The sequence below is a fragment of the Hordeum vulgare genome, chromosome 3H (assembly GCF_904849725.1).
Source record: "Hordeum vulgare subsp. vulgare chromosome 3H, MorexV3_pseudomolecules_assembly, whole genome shotgun sequence".
In the NCBI taxonomy this organism is placed as follows: Eukaryota; Viridiplantae; Streptophyta; class Magnoliopsida; order Poales; family Poaceae; genus Hordeum; species Hordeum vulgare.
In genome coordinates, this window is record NC_058520.1 from 384,060,517 (window position 1) to 384,080,664 (window position 20,148).

General features: G+C 42.5%; 2 protein-coding genes across 2 annotated transcripts; one reads left to right on the top strand and one right to left on the bottom strand.

Annotated features, from left to right (window-relative positions):
- The first annotated feature begins 241 nt into the window (after positions 1–241).
- LOC123443925 (CTD small phosphatase-like protein 2) lies at positions 242–5,742 on the top strand. Its single transcript, XM_045120488.1, has 7 exons — positions 242–412; positions 1,186–1,401; positions 2,166–2,296; positions 3,160–3,262; positions 3,515–4,021; positions 4,528–4,865; positions 5,330–5,742. The coding sequence occupies exons 2-7, from the start codon at positions 1,254–1,256 to the stop codon at positions 5,495–5,497; spliced, it is 1,395 nt and encodes a 464-aa protein (XP_044976423.1). The 5' UTR covers positions 242–412; positions 1,186–1,253; the 3' UTR covers positions 5,498–5,742.
- A 1,239-nt stretch (positions 5,743–6,981) lies between these two features.
- Positions 6,982–13,911, bottom strand: LOC123443926 (mitogen-activated protein kinase 10). Its single transcript, XM_045120489.1, has 10 exons — positions 13,477–13,911; positions 12,026–12,434; positions 11,261–11,388; positions 11,102–11,161; positions 10,131–10,280; positions 9,890–10,045; positions 9,562–9,773; positions 9,344–9,442; positions 7,920–8,086; positions 6,982–7,837 (listed from the first exon to the last, which is right to left on the bottom strand). Exons 1-10 carry the CDS (start codon positions 13,498–13,500, stop codon positions 7,398–7,400), a joined length of 1,845 nt encoding a protein of 614 aa, XP_044976424.1. The 5' UTR covers positions 13,501–13,911; the 3' UTR covers positions 6,982–7,397.
- Positions 13,912–20,148: the final 6,237 nt, after the last annotated feature.

Consider the following 20,148-nt stretch of genomic DNA (forward strand, 5'->3'; position numbering starts at 1 on the left):
ACCTGTCAGTGAATACTGAAGGGGGTACGGCCAAACATGCTAACGGAGGAACGATCGTTGAGAGGAAAGGGCGCCGCAACTCACCCCGAAATCGCGAGACCAACCCGAAACCATCCTCTCTGGGTCGCCTTTCGGTGGGGCCGCCGTACCGTGCCCCACATGGCAGCCGGAGCGGTGGGAGAGATGGGTGGTTTGGCCTGCCGAACGCGGATCGGTCGTATAGATTATGTGGTGCGGGATTAGCGAGCGATCGAGCTGTCCCCTACCTGTGTTGCTCTCCCTCTCCATCCTCCCCTCTCTCTCTCTCTCTCTTGCGCGCTTGCTTGCTTCCCTTCTCCGTGCGAGCGAGGCCACCAGCGGAGGAGGGCTGTGCTGAAGAAGAAGGCTGCGCCAACGAGAGCCTGGTGATTGGGTGCGCATCTCCCCTGCTCGTCGAGCTCCACTCTTTAATTTCTCTCTCGTCTTTGCAATAGTAGTATTCGTTCCTTCTCTGACTATTATTTTCAGTGTGATTGCTCCGGATTTTATTTACTAATCAGGTAGTCTGGGTTTGGGGAGGGGGACTGGGGTCAAACTCGAGGTGTTTGTAGTATTTTGGTGGTACTAGTATTGGTTCGGTTCAGCTTGCTGTTGGCCGTTGGGCGAATGGTGTGATTTGTGAATACTTCTGGCCCGGAAGATGATTTTGTGAGCTCAAGCTTTCCTGTGATTTCAGATTTCACAGGAAGGGTGTGTTCCTGCTCCGAATTTCCTGTCATAACAGTTTGGATCATGGCGGGAGCTTTGTGCTGGGAAAGTGTGCATCACAAATATCTAAAAATGAAGTTGGTGTTTGTTTGTTTGTTTGCTAGGTGGGATTAAATCTGTGGCGATATCAGTTTATCGGAGGCTGCTTGATTGGTGAATTCACTTGCTATATGACTACTACAGTATATTTTCTAAAGTCTAAACAGCCCCAGTCAAAAAAACAAAGTCTAAACGGTGTTGGGCTAGAGAACTATAGGCACAACTTCGACGATAAAAGATTCATCATAAGAATTTATTAAAAAAAACTGGCGGCTTGTTATTTTCGCGACACCTACAAAAGTACTGTATTCCATTTTCCATTACACTAGCCTTTAGAATTTTTTTACTGGCAATACTTTTCTCCACTAATGTATTGAGTGATATCAAATGTTTCAACAGTTGGCCTTTTCCTACCTACTGGACCTGCAGTACTTTCAACATGCTTTTTGCATATCACTGCATTAAGGATGAATAAAATGTTAAGCACCGACTGTTTAGGGACGCAGGAGTTTCATACATTCCACAAGACCACTGAAATACTGGAAGACTCCCAATCTCAAGAGATTGCATTCCACGACACAGCGCTCGGGTCAACGCTAGTAGCTCATCAAAATGGTAAAGTCTGCATCTTTGATTCCGGTCTACTTGGTTAGACTCGTTTTGATCTTCCTTTTCTCTCTCTCTCACTGAATTCTGGATTTTATGCTTGGAATACACATGAGCTGTTGCTGCATTGGAGAAGTAGTGACTCTTTCAGAACATATACTTCCTTGAATAATATAGAATCCTCAGGAATGTGTTATACTACTTTTTTTTTTGGAGAAGGAGGAAACGAGCCCCCGGCCTCTGCATCCTGTGTTATACTACATTGCTTTAAAAATAGCAAATGTGTTAAATTGCAGGTCACTGAACATCGGTCTGTATATCTGGATTAATGTAATATAGGCATATTAGATAATAAGAAATCGCAAGGTAGTTTTTGTGCCTTGTTGTACTTTTATACTGCATGAGTGTATCTAGCATTAACCTTTTTATACTTTGGCTGCTAAACAATAAACACTACTGCTGTTCCAAGTCTATGTAACAAACCTTTTGTAGAAACAAAATACTGCAGGGAGATAAGAGGTTGTTCCTTATGTTGTGTGCTGACCTCAAAGATATGAATGTTCATATGTACGGCCATCTCTCCACAGCATCAAGTTGTTAAATTTACCTTCTGTTTGGATATGCATATGACGTTATTACTACCGTTAATTAATAACATATGCATGTATGGTTCTTTCCAGCAGTGAGTTTATGAGTTGCAATTCAATTTATTATTTGTTTGCAGTCCGCTCTATGGCCGAAGTGTTGCAATTTAATTTATTATTTGTTTGCAGTCCACTGTACTGCCGCAGTATCAGCTGGAGACATTGGAATCGCTGAAGTCAGCTTGTTGCATGGTGAATCTGACACATCAGCTACCAGTTTACTGCCAGTGTCATTCTTGTCATGCAGTCCTAGATCTATGGTGATTAACCTTCTAACTTTGTTTAATAAAATTTCATTCCTGATTAAAAAAAGCATACCTCTGTTTCTGGTCTCTGATAAGAAAATCACATATCATAACTTATTATTATTTGGTTGATTTCCTCCATTTCTCAGAAGCAACTACTTAGGTTCATATCTTTTTTTAGACAATGCGTAGGCTCATATCTGGCATTGCGGTCTTGTTGAAAAAGTATGCCGATCTAGGACCCATGCTAGCTGTAAGGATTATCAGCTAATTGCCACAACGGTTGGTTTTACATCTTGTACGACCTTTGCTCAAGAACTATATTTGGAACTTATGTGTTAGCTTTACTTTGAAATTAGATGAATCTTTGCCGTTCTTTTTTTCTTCATGTTAATAAGCAATTTCTTATTTCTTTTCTTAATCATCATTACTACAGACGCTTGTCACAAATTAAATACTAAATACTCTTGAGCTGATAAAAAAATCAATATATGTGATTCTTATGTTACATTGGGAAATCAAGAAATTGTTGGTTAAATTTTTCAATGCCAGTTATATGTTTGGAATTATAAATTAAGGAACTATAGACCTGTAAGATGGGATGAAGTGATGAAGCCATAACAGTTCAGTGACTGGGACTGGAAATAACAAACCAATTCTCCTTAGCTGTGGTTGTTTTATGCAATCCGCTTAGACAATATGAGCTATTTCAGTTTAAGTTACTTAGACAATGAATTTATCAGCTACCTTTGTAAATTTAACAAAACAATTCCATCTTTGCTTTATTTATCCATTTCGTCTGCCTAGAAGCACTGCTACTTATGTCAAGTTATGAATTCTGCAGTATGGATTATTCAACTACTACTTAATATTTGTAGGTTCCAATATCAGTTCCCTCATCATCTGGCCTTGAAACCATCCTAACAACCAATCCAATGTACAGTGATATTCAGTTGAAAGAAGTGAACTACAATGCTACAGGTAATATGGCTTGACTTTCGACTCTTCCATTGTTTTAAATTGCAGACCTACTGTAGTATTCTAGTTTTAGATTTCATATATTTCAGCGTTTCCAGTGTTGTATTGGACTATATGTTGCTCAAGTATATACACATTTTCTTTCAAAAAAAGTATATACGCATTTAGCTGCTTGCCTTTATCATGTTATCCAGTTCTTTATCTTACTATGTGGTATATGAATGTGCTGATCTTCTCCTTATTCTGTCATTGCAGCAATGGACGAAAGCACCGAGTTCCTTCAGCTGATTCTTAGTGGCAATGATGAAGGCTACAATACTACAAGCGAACTGCAAGTTTGGGATGTTCTGGACTTCTACTTCTCAGAAAGCTTTTCTGATGTACAATTTGATAGCATAATGGGTTTTACAAGTGATGTCAGTACTTCTTCTCATGATTATATGAATATTGTTGACTTGGTAGAGCGGCCTGTGGCACTCCTGTCTCTCAATGAGACAGAGGAATCAAATAATGCAACCAATAAGGCTCCAGTCGACTACAGTACAATGGACCCTGATGACACATCCTTGTACCTTCAAATGAAATCACCAGATTCAGAAACCGAAAGTACTTCTGCCTCTCAAGATGTGATAGGAATTGAATATGTTGATGAAAAGCTTCATTCTAGAGGTCTGCCTGATTTAATGGATGTTGACTCATCCAATCGTCTACGAAAATCACCAGTGAGAACAAAGCATGTCACTCTTGTGCTTGATTTGGATGGTAAGCAGGCAATGTATTACATCATTCAATTATACTTTTGAAGTTTTCTTTCTTCTAATAGTTGTGACTTAAGCCTGCTTCCATCCTATCTGCTCAGTGATTTATAAGGCAAGTTTATAGATACTTTAGGAAGCAAAGTTCATAGATCTTCAGACTACATCGGTTGGAATTAAACCGCAAGAAAGTTGATGATCAGCTATTAAATAATAACCTGCGGGGATTTGATTATGCTCTCTTACGATTAGGATTGTTTAAAGCAATCCCCACAAGCCCCATCAATAGGTTGGATAAAATGGATCCAAATGTCTGTTTTCTTTGAAATCTTTGATCATCCAGTTGACGGTGAATGCTTTCTTTTTCTGTGTGGGGTCATAAATTTTCAGTATTTTTTGTGAGGTCGTGTATAGTGCATTATCTTCAGGACTGCAAAATTCAGTTGTGATGTCAACATTCTTACTATGATTGCTATCATTTTCTAAGATGGTTTAACCATTTTTCATATGCAGAGACTCTTGTCCATTCAACATTGGATCACTGTGACATATCTGATTTCAGCATTCAAGTTTTCTTCAATATGAAAGATCATACAGTCCATGTGAGGCAAAGGCCCCACCTGAAAATGTTCCTTGAGAAGGTAGCTCAGATGTTTGAGCTTGTCATTTTCACAGCTAGTCAGAGAATCTATGCTGAGCAAATAATAGATAGGCTTGACCCTGATGGGAAATTGATCTCGCAACGAATTTACCGTGAGTCATGTATATTCTCTGATGGCAGCTATACAAAAGACCTGACAATTCTAGGAGTCCACTTGGCAAAAGTTGCTATAATTGACAATACGCCACAGGTAACATTCCTTCCAAAATATGTTTTATCTCGACAGACAGAAATATTTCTCCTTTGAAAACGTTGGCTAAAGGGGGAAAGATCCCTCCTGAACTGGCCACTGCATAGAAGTGTGACCCCTCCGCGAATTAGCGTGGATAGCACCACAGCGGAGTCCACATAGTGGACTCGAATGCAGGTGGACTGGTTCAGCATCTTGAACTCGGCTCAGTTCTCAGTGTTTCTCCTTTTTGTTTGTGTAGTTTTCAGTGTAGTAGCTATAATATCTAGGCATGTGATCTGCAGGTACTCCCTCCGTCCCATAATATAAGGCGTTATTACATCCAATATACTCACATATTATGGGACGGAGGGAGTATCTAGTTGCTTCCTTTTGAATTAAAACTTTTTAACAACTAGAGCCGCTCTCTTCATCTCCTGAATACTCTTATGGGTGCATCATACCTGAAACCTCTCGTCTTTCAGGTTTTCCAGTTGCAAGTCGATAATGGTATCCCGATAAAGAGCTGGTTTGATGACCCCGCGGACCAGGAATTGGTTGAGTTACTCCCGTTCCTCGAGACCCTTGTTGATGCAGAGGACGTAAGGCCACTAATCTCAAAGACTTTTCACGGCACAATCCAGCAGGATTAGACTTAAGATGCATCCTTATCATGCACTGAGCCTGAGCTTGCCAGTTCCAGCGAGCTCCATCTTGGGAAATTAGGTATTAGGATCAGCATTCACCATTTATGTTATGTTGGCTGTTACAAATAGCAAGCATAAACTGCATGTCGCCATGGCTTGTATATGTAGTATTGTTCGGTTTTCTGTGTCGCAGGTCTTTGTACATAAACTATAGTATTGAATAAATTGATCTGAATCCAGTTTTGCTCAAAGGGGCCTCTCAAGCAGCACAGAGTAGCTGACTGTACCTGAAGCTTTCACCTACACAAAATTCTCTGTTGTGCGGTCAACCCTAAATCCCTATCCTGGTTGAAAAGCAGCCGTAAATTTTATTTTTACTAGTTATGTGTCGGGCCAAACATTTTTAACACAATAAGAGGATCATACGGGGCAAATCTTTATGAAATAGCCTACTAAAACTATTTCGGTACGGAGGGACTTAGCCTACTCAAACTATAAATATTTTGGTACGTACAAAGGAGTACTCCTACTTAAAAAGAACCTAAGGTTTCAACTTTCACTCACTTTTCTTCCCACCACCACTTCATCCAGCCTCCCACCCTCCATCTATTTTTTTCTGGTTTGCCATTCCTTTATGGTATAGCAATAAATTCATGGTCCGTAAATAAATGGTTTCTTATGGTAAAATATGCATGTCCACTTCTGTTTAATGTAATATATGTTGAATTTTCATGAATTTGGTCTGATTTTGCATGAAATTCGTTCTTTCGATTCAATTTTCGTTTGAAATGTGGGCAGATGGTTTGAGATCTGTGTTGAACGTCCAACTCCTGTGTCCGCGGATGGATCTGCGGCACAACGTTGGAGACGCCTTAGGCCTTGTTTCGGTTAATCCCTTGTCCACGGGGATTAAACCCCCCCCCCCCCCCCCCCCCCCCGCGCCGTAGGGGTTGACACCATCCGCCCCCGCTTTGCTTGTGTCGATGAGACACGAAGCTGATTTTTTCCACGGGTGGGCAGGAGCTGATTTTTTCCTCGCGGATTTCATGGATCTACACCGGGAAAAGATCCGCTCGAGGCTTAACCGGGTGGGCAGGAGCTGAATTTTTTCCTTGCGGATTTCATGGATCTACACCGGGAAAAGATCCGCTCGAGGCTTAACCGAATACGTCAAAATGAAAAGACGGAGATTATTTCTAGTGGGGCTGATCCACGTTGATCCCCGTGGTTTGGGCCCAAAACCACGCAGGGAAGGGCGTAACCAAACATAGCCTTAAGGGGCGGCGAGCTAAGACTAGGGACTGTACTCTTGACAACAAAAACTCAGGGCTTGCGCAACATTGCATCTTAGAAAAAAAAATCAAATCAATGCCCATGAAATTGCCGTTTTCCCCCAAGGGGCAAACATGAAATGATCATCTGAGTTTGGCATGTTTAAAACCGGTGGCCACTGATTTGACCCGTTACAGGACGCAGCTGCAACTATCACCTGGAGCATATGAGTGTGCTTTATAAGTTTATAGTATATCTTTGTGAAGTTGCACATTGATGACAAACATCTCTATACAACAGAAAACGGGTTAGCATTCCATCCTTTCCCTTCTGTCTCCTCCCCTATAAAAGTAACCGGCGCCTAAACAGCTCAGATTACAAGCCACTGGACTGACTGCCCACCCCCGTCCAGTGTGCACACAGGCAGATACAACAAGCTGATGGCCTAAAACAGAATGAAATGGCTCACACGCTTATAGGTCAGTCAGCAAAGATGAGCATCAACCCTGGGCTGCCCTGCGCTGTAAACCTTGCGGAGTCCCCACCCAAGCTTGATCCGCCACTTCATTCCTCGCTGTTTCGTTCGCCACCAGCCGCGCTCCAGGAAGGCATGTCGGATGCGCCTGATTGGCCACTAGTACATCTGCGACACGCCGTAGGGAACAACACCGACCTTCCTGTGACCACTTGCCGCCACCCCTGATGTGGTTGGAGCCATGCCGTTAAGGGATCTCGAGTATAGGTTTGATTCTGCTGATAGCCTATCGGAAGAACCCCTTTTTGGCACTGCTGATTGATGGAAGGGTGGTGCTCTCATGTCCAGAGCAACATCAGGCACAGTTGAGCTGTTTGCGCAAGCATAGGCCTGCTGGTGCAGCGTATACATTTCGGCCTGCGATGGCTCGGAGCAAGCTGACTTTGCTGGTGTCTGATAATAACCGTATATTTGCGGGATTTGTTGTTGGGGAGCATAACCTGAGTTCATTGCTGCCGCCACTCTTCGTGGGTCATATGTATCCTTCATGCCACCATTTTCGTAAGGCAGAACTGGACCAACAACCCTTCCTGGTCTTGCTGTATAATTGACAAGCATTATATGATTAGTTTAAAACTGGTACCAGCTAAGCACGCATATTAAGCCTGAATTAGAAAGCACCTGTTGGCACTCTTTGTGGAGCCAGTGAGGTTCTCTGGACATTGCCAGAATATTTTTCTGAATCTCGAGGATTTTTATAAGACTCGTCAGGCGAAGGCTTATCCCTTGATGGGCCAATACGGGGTTGTTCCTTGGCATGAATTGGAGCTGAATGAACAATTGTAGACCTGTAAAACGGTAACAAATGGTTCAGGAATCAATTCGCAAGAACTAAATGTCTAGCGAGGTAGACTGCAAGAGAACCAGTACATCTTGCATGAGTGTGCACTAATCAACTATCAGGACGTGACACGTGAGAATCTGAATACGAGTGTTTGTACAATACAGTGCTCCCCCTCTCAATTCTACTGGTGAATTGGCAGTGGGCAATTTGCAATGTGCATCATCTCCTGGCATGTCAATTAGGCCAACCAGCCTAACAGTACATAGGAAAGTTGACTTCAATGTTCTACAACCCACATTCAGTTGCATGAAGCCAACTCCAGCATGGCCAAAAAATTATGCTCGCTATTTGGTTAGGAACTGTTTCATTAACATATAGTGATCATTACGATTTCACTTTATTAACATATCTTGCCATATTTTTATCATTGTTTTAGCAATATGAATTTTACAACGGCGGCCGGTCAGCAGCGACGGTGGAACGTTGCTCAGCAGTGCCAGGACGTAGGGATCCCTCCATCGGCCGTTGCTCAGCGGCAGGATGCGAGCGTGGCGGTGGTCCTAGGTCCTAGCGCTAGCGGCGCGAGGGAGGTGGAAGCGTTCGGTTCAGCTGTTCATGGTGTGCAGGCATGATGTGCGTGGCTACGTGGGCCCTAGTCTCAGCAAGATGCCAAAATGCATCTCACAGCAGGCCTTGGGCCATGACTATTACTTGGCCTAAACCCTACACAGTGGTTTTCTTCAGATTCTCATTTAACCGGGACTTAAAACTGAATTTGACTGCACTAATTCGGTTAGTCAATTCTACAAACTGAATTTTCAGCTGCCAATCGAAAAACCCGAGAATTCAGTTTTATTTTTGCCCAGATCTAGCTACAGACATTGAAGTCCAAAATGTTATTCATTATGTCACCGCAACACAGGCTCATTTCACCTTCTTGTGAAAGCATATTAAGACAATATTGTCATTGGAGTTGAAGTGTAGCCAATGTCTGTGTTCCAAAGTTCCAAACTGAAGCCAAAAATGCCATTCATTGTGTCACATTAACATAGGCTCATTTCACGTTCTTGGTGAAACCATATTAAGACAACATTATCATTAAACGAGGTGAAGTGTGACAAATGACGGTGTGCCTAAGTTCCAAACTGTGACCCTGACCAATCTATTAAGCTCTGATGTGTGCCTTTAAGCTGTTTTGAACTCCTGCCGCTAATATAATAAAAGGTAGAGAAAGAAATATCATGAAACAATGAAACGTTACCTAGGAAGAGAGGTGTGCTTTCTATCCATTGGAACTACAGGGCCATTCTCAGTATTTTCTTCAAGATGAGCAAACTGCTTTCTAAATTGATCAACAGCACTGCATAAACATGGGTAGAGAAGTGTCCCAGTCAGTAGACTGTGCAAAGATACAATGAAAACAAAGGTCAAAGCATGTGCAAAAGCACCATCTAATTTGAAAGATATTAGTGCTCAAACCTTGGGTATAGAAAGGTTGTCCTTTCAGTGCCATTGGTGTAGTCTTTGAGCAATTGTGGATGGTATTCCAATATTTCACGAAATATAAGCTCCCTTATGTCTTCTTTTGTCACTCTTCTACGCTCAAACTCAAACTCCATTTTTGTGATTGGTTGGCAGGATGGTTCTCTCTCAACCTTGGCAAGCCCTTTAAAGTATGGATGAGACAATGCCTGACAGAAATCACAAGTTTCCAAATAATGTCACACTTTATGCACCTCAATAACTCGGAAGTACAAGACACTGTGCTGCCAACGTAAGCAGGGCTGTAAAAACACTACCAATATACCTCTTCAGCAGTTGGGCGGTCCTTTGGATCGAACGCTAAAAGCCTTTGCAACAGGTCTAAGGCCAAAGGATCTGCATTGGGAAATTTATGTGAAAATGAGATCGGCTCTTTCTTTCTCATGCTGGTCAGATACCTCCTTGCTTTCTCATTCCGGACCTGGAAAGGAAGAACCTATTAATGTCAATTGGATAACCAACCAAATAGACTATAGAAGGGTTCCCAAATAAAACCAGCACTATACCCGAGAGATTGTATCCATAGATGGTGTGCCCAGAAGATCAGTCATCAAATCTAACTGATGTACAACATTTTTACCAGGAAACAAAGGCTTTCCTGTCAAAACCTCAGCAAATATGCATCCGATGCTCCAGACATCAATGGCGGGTGTATACTGCAATTTTGTTAACAGAGCATTTATGTTAGAAAAAGCATTTATGTTATAACAAGTTACTCCCTCCGTTTCAGTTTATAAGTCCGGCACATGTATCTAGGTCGTTAATTTAACCAACTTAATGAGAGGCATATATTACAAAAAATATATCATTAGAAACTTTAGATGTTCTATTTTCTAATGATATAATTTTTATGTTAAACAATATATTTTATATAAGTCAAATTGACGACCTAGGTATACGTACATGCCTTATAAACTGTGACGGAGGGAGTACTGTTTTTCAGTATCGCGTCATGATGATGTTCATTGAGAATAATCAAATATAACAATGCCTGAGATGCTTTCGCAAGTCTTAACACAAATGTAACTCATATGATTTTTAACAGCTCCTACCGAGAACGATACGAAATCAAAATTCTATGTAGCATAAATTTACATAAAAATGGAGCAACTTCATGTTTGAGCACTTAATGCATGATCGTTGATCAACAATGTGATAAGAAAACAACAAACATATGATTATGACGGTGGGGAAAGTCAAAGTGATGGTTTACAGATTAAATTAGCTTTTCACACAGAAGCGGAGCTTGTTTCAATAGAAGGTGCTGTGCTCCCATAAAATGTTCTATAAGATCTGTAGGTAAAATGAAGTTTCATGCCACAGCAGAAATAAGCTTGGAAGAAAACAAACTGACCAATCACAGAAGAAGAATGATTTGTATTAATAGGTTGATTAATGGTAACTAAAGATGCATGGTATGGCAACACAGCATCATTAGTCTTCCGTTATGTCGGGCTGTCAGCTCAGGGAAGCTTACCTTTGAAAAGAAGGAACCACAGAGCTCTGGAGCTCTATACCATCTTGTCGCAACATAATCCTGTAGTGCAATTGAACAAATAGACATCATGATGATTAGCTTAAATCAAACAAGTCGGAAATGTAAGGATGGCAGAATATAGGTATTCTTTGAACATACCGTCCAAAAGATTGTTGTGGGGGTATCGTTGAATGCAACTCGTGCCAATCCAAAATCACAAATCTTCAGTTTGCAGTTGGAATTTGCCAATATATTCTTTGGCTTTAGGTCCCGGTGATAAACATTAGCTGCAGTTACATAGATAGTATCAGCAATGGGTGCAGGCAGCAAAAGGAGCACGACTGGATATGTTATTTATAGAGATTTTGTTCAAGGAAAGAACTGTTGAAGATACTCCTTTTTGGTTGTTGAAAAGACTACCACCACACAGGTATACCATTTGAACCAGCAAATATTCAAGTTATCAGGAAATTGCGTAATATAAAATCTCCAAATCACGAGGAAACAACACGCACTCTAAGAAAATCTATCCTGGTGTTCACCCCCAAATGCCTACAAAGATTAAGATAATTAGCTGTTTCTGATCATATTTTGAGTTCAAGTGATGGGCATATATTTATCACCTCTCTTCCCTACCCAACCAGTATGTCACTAGTTGGTACAGATTTTTTGCTATGAACTCAAGAACTTCAGCTAACCTAATATATGTCATATGTAATTTATTTTTTTGCAGGGGTATGTAAATTATTTGAATATGGTAGCGATACCGTACATAGTGTACCAACCATAAGCATTCGGGTTTATTTAGCTAGTATATGTAACTGGAAGGTGGTGACCTGATGCAAGTTCACTACAAGCAAATATACTGTATGGTCCTGCGACATACGATCTTCCTGAAAGATATGAAATCGGTATGTTACCTACCAGTGTGAATGTACTTCAGAGCCCGGAGTAATTGGTAAAGAAAGAACTGGTAATGCTCCTTTGTCAAGTCATCATTAGCCTTTATAACCTGGTGGAGATCAGACTCCATGAGCTCAAACACGACATAAATATCTTTGAAGTCTCTCCTCGATGGAGGTAACATGATATGCTTTATCTCAACGATGTCAGGATGTCTTAAGAGCCTCAGAAGCTTGATCTCACGGAGAATCCGTGCAGCATCAGATATGTGCTCAAAGATATCATGTATCTTTTTAATCGCCACTTTCTCTCCGGTGTGGACATCTATTGCGGAGCACACGACACCATAGCTGCCCTTTCCAACGATTTCCTGAATCTTGTATCGACTTGCGTCGCCATATTCGGTAAAAAACTCTGCCTCTGCGGAACTCTGGAAAAGAATTGCAGATATCAAGTCAAATACATTTCATTTCACAAATCTGTCACTAGAAGGTCGTCAGAATCTCCCCACGAGAAGAAGCTTGAGTGATCAAAGGACCATCAGTCCTCGCAATCATATATGTATATACAAACAATTGATGTCACGCTGTCAAGCGAAGCAGAAATGGCACGGTAGGTGGTGGGTCGCAAAAATGATGGCAGATCTCCAGATACTTTTAATGGACGACATGTAAAATAACTAATCATTGGGAAGCTACAACCAGTATTAAGGAATAGATGCCAAATTCAACTGCTGTGCAGATAGATCAAGAAATTTTCTTGAGGAGCAAGATCTTGATTGCGAAACTGAAATCGTGACACGCACGCACCACTTGTGAGTCAATTGGTCGTGCACGGATCGGGAGAAGAGAACCCCCACAAGAAAAGCCAACAGCTTTGCCCACCGACAAGGAAAAGCAACAGCCGCAATGTGTTTCCGCGGGCAGCGTCTCGAGGTCACAGAACGCGGTCAACTTTTGCATGTGAACTGGGAGCTGTTATACGCAGTAAAGGAGCGCCAAATCACACCTTTTTTTCCCAAATATAGAAGGAAGACTGCGCACAAGGCAATGGCGATGCGACGGGACAAGAAGATGAAAGCGAGAAGGACCGACATGATCATAGTAGAGACTCGGGTTACAGAGGGAAAATACCTACCCTTGTGGGAATAAAACTAAATTCAAACATCCGAATTGGCCCGGCACCGGAATGAGAATAGTGATACGGCGGAACGCCAAATCTATCGGAGCGATGCCCAGCACAGAAACAAGAAATCGTGCCGAACAGAGAGGGAAAACGAAGGGCTTGAACGGACAGAGACCCGAAAACAACCAAGGCAAAAGCATTCCCTCGAAATAATAGTAGTACGTAATAAATAAATAAAAGAAAGCGAGGGAAAGGAAGCGCAGGAGCAGCTCAGCTGCATCGATCAGCTGGACTGGGGCGGAATTCACGCACACAGAAATGCTAGGGATCTCTGGGAAGGAGCCCACCTTCTTGCGCTGGTCCTGCTGCATCTCGGCGCTCACCGGATCTCGCCCCGAACCTCCTCAGCTCCGCCGTGCCGTACGGGCGGGAACAACAGCAATAGGGCCGCCTCCGAGTCACTACGGTCAGACACACGGCATTTGCTGGCGCCGGGCAGGCGAGGCCGAAAAGCGCAGACGCGGCAGGACGCCGGCGGGCGGATCGTGAGACGAGACGAGGCGACGAAGGGAGGGCGGGAAACTGGGGGGGAGACCCTAACCCTAGCGACGGGGCGCTGGGGGCAGGGCTAGGGCTCCCGCGCGCGCTCTCTCCCTCTCTCTCCTGTTCCTCCTCCTCCTCTCCTGGTCTGCGCTCGGGCTCCGGGAGGGGAATAAGAGAGATAGAGGGAGAGAGGAGGACGGGTGGAGAGAGAGAGAGAGAGAGAGAGGAGGCAGGCAGTGTGTTTGGCTTGTTTTTGTTGCCATGAAATGAAATGAAAGGAATCCTGTTTTGATTTCCGTGCGCGGACGGACGAGATTGCCCTTCTTCCCCTTCCCCTTCCCCGGTTGGCCGCCTGTCGTGGGTCGCGTGGGGGTTGGAACCCCATTTCTCGCTTCAGCTTTGCTCCTCCTTCCTTCGCCTCGTCTCACCCATTTTTATATTTAATTTAGTTAATGCCGCTTGTATACGGTGGATTACCGGTGAGAGGTCAGTGACAACGGGAAAATGTGGCTTCCCAAATGTCAAATCCCTTTTTGTATTTTATTTTAGCGTAATGTAATTGGTAGTATCTCTGTCCCGGGTTTTAAGGACCTCTCGTGTTTTAGACTAAAGTTTGGTAAAATAAATTAACAAATAAAATGCAAATTATATGTCACCCAAATTATACTACGAGAAACCTCTTCCAAATAAAAAATTAGCAATATACCTTTTTGTATCGCATAATTTACATCTTGCTAGTTTTACACATGGTCAAATTTTGGACCGAAATACTATAGTGCTCAACAATTCCGAACAGAGGGGATAGTTGTTTATACTCGATTCTCTGACCATCTGGTATGACTTTAATCTATTTTTAGATTAATTTGTAATTCTCACTCCCCTGATTTAATGTTATTATCCTTTTGCGTTATTTCAGGATTCGATATCATGACATTTATTGCATACTATAAATTGTATGTAATGCTTCCTATCTAGAAGAAAAGGACATCCAAATTTTCTATCGTGGACAAACATGGAGTTCGCGATCGAATGTTTAGGAGTAATTGATTACTCTCCTCAACTCAAAGGTTGTGGCATGGCGAAGTAATGTGTGAACGGGTTTTTAGGACCGGAAAGGTGAAACGGACTCGAGTCGCTCTTCTCTGCTGCAATTCATATGAAAGGAATACATGCACGCTGATAATTCAAAATAAGTAATATTTGTTGTAATTTAGAGAAGGTATCTTGAAACATAAAATTTAAAGCGGCACTAGATTATGGTTACGTTCACTAGTGAACGCCAAAAAATTTATGGTACAAACATTCCCTTATTTTCAGAATAAATGGAAGTTTAGACTTTTTATAGTCACCGGTGAGCAACTTTGCAAATAATATATGTACGCATACTTTAGCAAATAATCATAAAATGGTGAGATATGATTCTAATAAACCTTTCGAATTACATGATAGAATCGTATCCCCTGGTTTGCTTCCCTTTCATCTACCACACTTTTGTTTTCTCCCTTTTGATTTTGGTTCTTAGCTTGCGACTCACTTTCGATCGATCGGTCGTTGGCCTCCACCTGGCTAAACAACGTGGTGGACAACCAACGTACTGCCATCTTTTTTTCTCCCCCTTTTCAGGAATGCCAACCAACGTGCTGCCCTTGTTTCTGTGATATGCGTATCTTGGCTATGGCTAGACTAAACCTAGCAATGCACGTATCAGACTGTGACATTATCACTTAAGCTACAGGTTAGTCGGGCTTGATTAGCTGGTGCCTGAGAATTAGGTGGCGGGCATTTGTTTTGGAATTGAGGCTTCAACTAATTAGTGTGCCCTTTAAGTTGGGTTCATGCTGTGATGTGATGCTTTTCTGTAATAAATAAATAATGAAAGAAAGAAAACGTTCCGTTGTACGTACGACTTTCTTCGGGGAAAGAATAGTTTGCTACTGCCATTTCAAATACGAGCGTTTCCCTGAAACTGATTAAGTTAATTCCGGTATGTCTTATTTGTAAGCACCACCAGGAAGCTTTCATATTCAGCATCAGCGAACACAACCACCAGACTACTACAAAAAGAAAAGAAAAAAAGAGGACCGCTAGACTAGCTCTAGAAGCAAAGGGGAAGTTAATTCTAAGGAATAGATTACATAAGGGCATCTCCAACGTCGATCCACAGATTTTCTCTCGTATTCATCCGTGGATGAAGGTAACAGTCCGCGGACACGGATGTCGGAGGCCGTCATCCAACACTATTTGTTTTATGTTCACTATAAAGAGCAATTTAAAATTCAAATTTAGTCCGAACCACACAGCACACGAGATCACATCAGCGTCGGATCGCCTGTCCCCATCACAACCGAAAAGAGGCAAGTATCCTTAGTTTTTGCATGCCCGAATCCAACAAAAAACTCCAGTTCCGCAGTCCATGCAATTTTCTACCCTGTCGGGCCTGCAACCCCAACCATTTGCATGATGATCAAGGTGACGGCGCCGCCGCGTACGCAACATCCACCTCCGCCGTGTCCTCAGTGTCCGCCATTATCAACTCGTCTTTCTGTCGCTCCAACATGTGGTAGCGGACGGATGATACCCCCATAATGTATTTATAGTTTTTTATTGTTTCATGTTATTATATTATCAATCTCGTATGCTCCATCTTATATTACTTTTTGGGAACTAACCTATTTATCTAGTGACAAGTGTCACTTCTTGTTTTTGCCTATTTTTTGTTTCGTAGGAAACCAATACCGAACGAAGTCCAAACGGAACGAAACTTTACAGTGATTTTTTCTGGATCAGAAGGGAGCCTAGAAGCTTTGGGAGGAGGCCAGGAGACACACGAGAGAGCCACAAGCTCACCTCGTGCACCCTTGCTACTTGTAAATTGTGTTGGGGTTATCCCCGAAGGGACGAAGAGATGCGGCACAATAGAGATAATTAGGTCAGACGGGCATTTGCTTTGGAACTAAGACTTCAACTAATTAGGTCAGACGGAGCCACGTGAGTCCCACAAGGCATCATGGCACGCATACCCCCTGGGCGCGCCGTGTTGCCTTGTCGTCTCCTCGTGTATCGTCTGGTCTCCCTCCGAATCTTCGAGTTCCTCTTTTGTTCCTGAAAAAATCATCAAAATGATTGGACTCCATTTGGTATTGGTTTCCTAAAAATCCAAAAGCATGCAGAAAACAACAAATTACACTTGGCACTGCTTAATAGGTTGGTTCCTAAAAATGATATAAAATAGCATATAAAGCATCCAAGATTGATAATATAATAGCATGGAACGTATCATCATCCCAAGCTTAATTCTTGCTCGAGTAGGTAAATGATAAGAAACATAATTTTTGATGTGACATGCTACCCAATATGTAATCTCTTTTAGGTATGATCTTGAGAAACGGTGAACTATTTGCTATCAACATAATAATATCCATAAACATAGACAACATAATCATTCATATTCAAAATATACGATCCGCAAAGAATGTTATTCCCTACTCATTTTATCATACTAGCATGGCATGACTCCGTCCTCACCGCATAAGTATAAATCATGAGCACCTCGGTGTCAAGTCATTCAAGTGGATCGTGCTTGTAATGCGCTTCGACATTTTCAACCACACGCAATACATGAGCGTGAACCATGGATATGTCATATGGGTGAAATAGAGTATGGTAGTAGGGATCAAAAGGAGTCAAAGTGGAAAGAAAGTCTCACATCAACTAGGCGGACCAACGGGCTATGGAGATGCCCATCAATCGATATCAATGCAAGGAGTAGGGATTGCCATGCAACATATGCACTAGAGTTATACGTGTATGAAAGCTCAACGGAAGCTAAGTGATTGTGCATCGATTTGATTGCTCATGAACACCTCGGGAATTTGAGGAAGCTCGTCATCAGAATATACAAGCCAAGTTCTATAACGAGATGTTCCCACTAGCACATGAAAATGACAACTCGAGAGACTCCCTATATGAAGAACATGGTGCTCCCTCTAAGCACAAGTGTGGTCAAAGATAGTAGCACTGCCCCTTCTCTCTTTTCTCTCATTTCATTTTTCTTTTTCTTGTTTTTTCTCTTTTGTTCTTTTTATTTTTCTCTTTTTTATATTTTTTTTCCGGAGTCTCATCCCAACTTATGGGGGAATCATAGTCTCCATCATCTTTGCCTCATTGGGACAGTGCTATAATAATGATGATCATCACACTTTTATTTATTTACAACTCGATATGAAAAAGCTACTATACAAGATGGCTCTATATGAATGTCGCCGACATTGTACCAGGATGTGAAATGATCTAGAGTAACATATAGGTAATGATGAACGGTGCCTTTGCCACAAATACTATGTTAGCTACATGATCATGCAAAGCAATATGATGATGTACACACAAGTCATCACTACTGCACGATGTCCAAACGCGACACTACAATCAGAGACCCTTCGATGAAACTGTATGAGATGCATTAATCGCAAATGATGATGTGGGAAAATCATCAAAAAAGATGCAAACCCTTTACGATGGTGGTTACATCAAACACAGTTCAGATTAGAGTTGTGTGTGCGATGCGTGGCATACGTTTTACTCCAATGAACTATTTGCGATGAGGCGGAACAACAGAAATGGGCATCTAGATGAAGGTGTGTGCGATATACGGCATATAGTTCACTCATATGAACTGTTTGTAATTAGCAACACAACAGAAATGGTCAGCCAGATCAAAGGTGTGTGTGATATACGTCATACAATTCACTCGGATAAACTGTTTGCATTGTGCCAAAAGAAAATAAATGGTTCAACTTAACAAGATGTACTAATAAGGAAATGATTGCACAACCAAATTAAACATCCAATTACATAGGTGGCTAGTACACACATGGCATTTCCACACACCAAAATAAACTATTACATGCATAATTAACTAGGATGAACGATCATCTGATCATCATCTACTTCTTCTTGTGACGCTTGCCGCCACTGCTCTACTAGGATAAATGGAACATTATTCTTTATTGTGAATGGTGTGCTCTGTTAGCGTGCACACAAGTATATATATGGATCATAGCCTTGGGCGAGCAATGTGCCCGCATGCTCGTGCTAGCTCGATGTTCCTTCTATACTAAGTTTCCATTAATTGATGGTGTTTTATGAACACGGCTAAGATATGCACAGGGTTGGGCCCTGCCGACGCAGAGCGCAAAGGCTCCACACACTGACTATTAGGATCCTCGGAGGGTCGCTTGCGTGTCAAGGGCGGTGCCTGAGCATCGCGACTCAGGACCTGCACTGGCCTTGTAGCCTCTCACCTCCTGGTAATCCAGCAACGACTAAGATACGCGTTGGGTTGGGCCCTACTGACATAGAGCACCAGGGCCTACAAAGGAGAACATAGGGACTTAGAGGGAGTCGCTTGCGCGTCAAGGGGGCGGGGGCGCCTGAGCATCGTGACTTAGGGCCTGCAATGGCCCTGTAGCCTCTCACCTCTTGGTAATCCAACGACGTCTGAGATACGCGCAGGGTTGGGCCCTGCCGATGCAGGGCATCAAAGCTCCTGAGGAGGAACACAGAGGTTCTCGAGCAAGTCGCTTGCGCGTCAGGGGGGGGCGTCTGAGCATCGCGACTCAGGGCCTTCACTCGCCTTGTAGCCTCTCACCTCCCGATAATCCAGCGATGGCTGAGACAGTGCAGGGCTCGGCCTTGCCGACGCCGAGCACAAAGACGAGCAAGTGAAAAGCAGAACGTGGAAATACGCACTACAAGTCGCAAGAGGTTATTATAGAATTCAAATTGTTTCGTACAATTCTAACGCCTCCGCGAGGCAAAGACAATCTGTTTCAGGGCATGGCATGGGGGCTCCTCATCAGACTGCTCATCATTGTCGTAGGAGAACTTCTCGAGCAGCATGCACACGTGGCCCCCGACGGCGGTTGCTAGGTGATGTCTACTACGCAACCTTCTCCTTGTAGACGTTGTTGGGCCTCCAAGTGCAGAGGGTTGTAGGATAGTAGAAATTTTCCCTCAAGTGGGTGACCTAAGGTTATCAATCCGCGGGAGGCGTAGGATGAATATGGTCTCTCTCAGGCAACCCTGCAACCAAATAAAAAAGAGTTTCTTGTGTCCCCAACACACCTAATACAATGCTAAGTTGTATAGGTGCACTAGTTCGGCGAAGAGATGGTGATACAAGTGCAATATGGATGGTAGATATAGGTTTCTGTAATCTGAAATTACAAAAACAGCAAGGTAACAAATGGAAAAAGTGAGCACGAACGGTATTGCAATGCGTGGAAACAAGGCCTAGGGTTCATACTTTGACTAGTGAAGTCCTCTCAACAATGATAACATAATTGGATCATATAACTAGCCCTCAACATGTAACAAAGAGTCACTCCAAAGTCACTAATAGCAGGGAACAAACGAAGAGATTATTGTCGGGTATGAAACCACCACAAAGTCATTCTTTCTGATCGATCTATTCAAGA